General features: G+C 40.1%; 2 protein-coding genes across 5 annotated transcripts in view; one reads left to right on the top strand and one right to left on the bottom strand.

Annotated features, from left to right (window-relative positions):
* Window positions 1–33, bottom strand: part of ap4s1 (adaptor related protein complex 4 subunit sigma 1) — a 4085-nt gene extending 4052 nt beyond the window's left edge. For 2 of the 4 annotated variants that reach the window (XM_032509128.1, XM_032509129.1), the window contains exon 1: window positions 1–33. This exon is cut by the window's left edge and continues 240 nt beyond it. The gene's annotated coding sequence lies outside the window, so the exon portion shown is untranslated. The other 2 variants (XM_032509131.1, XM_032509130.1) reach the window with 2 other exon arrangements.
* A 2229-nt stretch (window positions 34–2262) lies between these two features.
* Window positions 2263–2648, top strand: LOC116679473 (striatin-4; the record flags this gene model as incomplete). Its single annotated transcript, XM_032509127.1, is given in 1 exon segment — window positions 2263–2648. A coding segment is annotated over 1 exon segment (261 nt), but the record flags the coding sequence as incomplete, so codon positions are not given.
* Between the last annotated feature and the right edge of the window lie 261 nt (window positions 2649–2909).

Here is a 2909-nt window from a genome sequence, read left to right as displayed (position 1 = left end):
AGCATTTCTGACGCATGCTCAGTAGAGCTCTCATCTGGTGCGTTCACGAAACATACGGATCAGAATCTTTCTTTAACTGTCATTCAATGTTATTACAGATTTGTAATCAATTGTGACTGCTTATAAAGTAATACGTACAGCCAATCAATTACATTATTTGTGTGTGTTAAGTATTCAATTTGTCTTTAAGGTAAAAAAATAAAACATGTTTTTTTTGTTGCTGTTCCGGAAAACTGTATTCAAATAGCCCCAAAATCTCCATCCCCCAACCCACCAGACTTAATGTAAATAAACTGTAATTTTATCATCTTATAGCACACTTCATTCAAAGTTGAAAGAAAACAATATAATTATGAAAAGCCACCATTTACATGATAATGATATGCTGCTCTATACTTGCTAAAAGTAGTGATTATTTACATGGAGTCTGCTGGAGATATGCTGCTCTATACACGCTAAAAGTAGTGATTATTTACATGGAGTCTGGTGGAGAATTGCTGCTCTATACATGCTAAAAGTAGTGATTATTTACATGGAGTCTGGTGGAGAATTGCTGCTCTATACATGCTAAAAGTAGTGATTATTTACATGGAGTCTGGTGGAGAATGCTGCTCTATACATGCTAAAAGTAGTGATTATTTACATGGAGTCTGGTGGAGATATGCTGCTCTATACACGCTAAAAGTAGTGATTATTTACATGGAGTCTGGTGGAGATATGCTGCTCTATACACGCTAAAAGTAGTGATTATTTACATGGAGTCTGGTGGAGATATGCTGCTCTATACACGCTAAAGTAGTGATTATTTACATGGAGTCTGGTGGAGATATGCTGCTCTATACACGCTAAAAGTAGTGATTATTTACATGGAGTCTGGTGGAGATATGCTGCTCTATACACGCTAAAAGTAGTGATTATTTACATGGAGTCTGGTGGAGATATGCTGCTCTATACATGCTAAAAGTAGTGATTATTAACATGGAGTCTGGTGGAGATATGCTGCTCTATACACGCTAAAAGTAGTGATTATTTACATGGAGTCTGGTGGAGATATGCTAAATGTCCTAAATGTCGACTATTGAGTCACTTGGTTTCTTTTCTCTTTATTTTGTTTGTTTTATTTTATTTTTTGGAAAATGTAAAAATGTTGTACTCCATGTTCAATTCAAGATGTAAAATTGACTGGATAGGTTTGCAATGTGCCTTGTTTTGTATGTTTGATATGAATCTTTAATAATAAAAAACAACCCTTAGTTGTCCTTTCTACTCATTCTATCATTTTGTTTTATTAAACCTGTTGTGTATAAAACCGGGTCAATGATGGAAAAGCCACGATTTGGTTTATTTACTCGAAACTTTCAATTTAATTTGAGATAGCCCCTTTTTATTTATTTGTTTATTTATTTTCTATTTTTCTCTTATTTATTTTTCTTCTTCTTAATGTAGATTTGTCACGTACATGCTCCTGTGTTTGGATTATATGCTCGACCCGAGGGAGAAGTTTGTATATTAGAGACGTTATATATTTGTTATTAGGGCCACTGGTGAAAAGATTTATGTGAGTTCTGACATTTTTCAGAATTCTGATTTTAATCTCAGAATTTAAAAAAAAAATCAGAATTATAAGAAAAAAGTCAGAATTCTGAGATTAATCTCAAAATTTAAAAAAAAAAATCAGAATTATAAGAAAAAAGTCAGAATTCTGAGATTAATCTCAGAATTAAAAAAATCAGAATTCTGAGAATAAATTCAGAATTCTGAGATTAATCTCAAAATTAAAAAAAGTACTAATGAGAAAAAAGTCAGAATTCTGAGATTAATCTCAGAATTAAAAAAAAAATCAGAATTCTTAGAAAAAAGTCAGAACTCACATACATCTTTCACCGGTGGCCCTAATCCTCTTCCGTATATATTTGTATTCTGAATGTATAAAATAAAATTGCAATTTTGGTTTCCTACTTTCTCGCTGTGCAGTGAACGTTACAAAGGTGGACGACATGGGAAAGAAGAAAAAAAAAACAAAAAAAAAACAGGATGGATTTTTCCCATCATGCAGCGCGGCTGGGTTCTCCCTCCGTAATCATCGGATCCAGGGAGCGAGAGAGAGAGGGAGAGAGAGAGGGAGCGAGAGCAGTAATGGCGGCCGGTTAGAGCCACACACATCAACACCGCGTCCGCAACCAGCCGCACTCGCCGCAGCCCTCCGGGGGCAGCCAGCCTCGCACACCGCGGTGGAGCCAGCCCGACGGACACGGAGCGGAGACACGGACTTTAGGGAGGGGACGGGGATCATTCCGCGGCGCGTGGCTGCTTGTTTCCTTCTACTTTTCTAAAAAAAAAAAAAAAAAAACAGAAAAGAAAAGGAAAAAAAAAAAAACCAAACATGGATGAGCAGACCGGAGGAGGAGGGGTCGGAGCCCCGAGACAGCCTCCGCCGCCGCAGCAAGGGGGCAACGGCAGCGGCGCTAGCCCGTCGATCGGTAGGAGGAGGAGGAGGCGGAGGAGTCATGGTGCCCCACCAGCAAGACGAGCTGCCCCGGCCCCAGCAGCAGTACACCATCCCCGGCATCCTGCACTACATCCAGCACGAGTGGGCCCGGTTCGAGATGGAGCGAGCGCACTGGGAAGTGGAGAGGGCCGAGCTCCAGGTTAGCGCCGTTAGCACCGTTAGCACAGTTAGCTCCAGGTTAGCGCCGTTAGCACCAGGTTAGCACCGTTAGCACAGTTAGCATAGTTAGCTCCAGGTTAGCGCCGTTAGCACAGTTAGCTCCAGGTTAGCACCGTTAGCGCCGTTAGCACAGCAGTGATTTTTAGCTAGGCTAACCCCCAAGCTAAGCTAACCGCTAACGTTACCGTTACGACCGTTAAGTTTAACGCAAGTCACCAGAAATATCGCGGTTTGGATTAAA

Source organism: Etheostoma spectabile, unplaced genomic scaffold (assembly GCF_008692095.1).
Source record: "Etheostoma spectabile isolate EspeVRDwgs_2016 unplaced genomic scaffold, UIUC_Espe_1.0 scaffold00014704, whole genome shotgun sequence".
Taxonomy (NCBI): Eukaryota; Metazoa; Chordata; class Actinopteri; order Perciformes; family Percidae; genus Etheostoma; species Etheostoma spectabile.
This window is presented reverse-complemented; position numbering and strand designations above follow the sequence as displayed.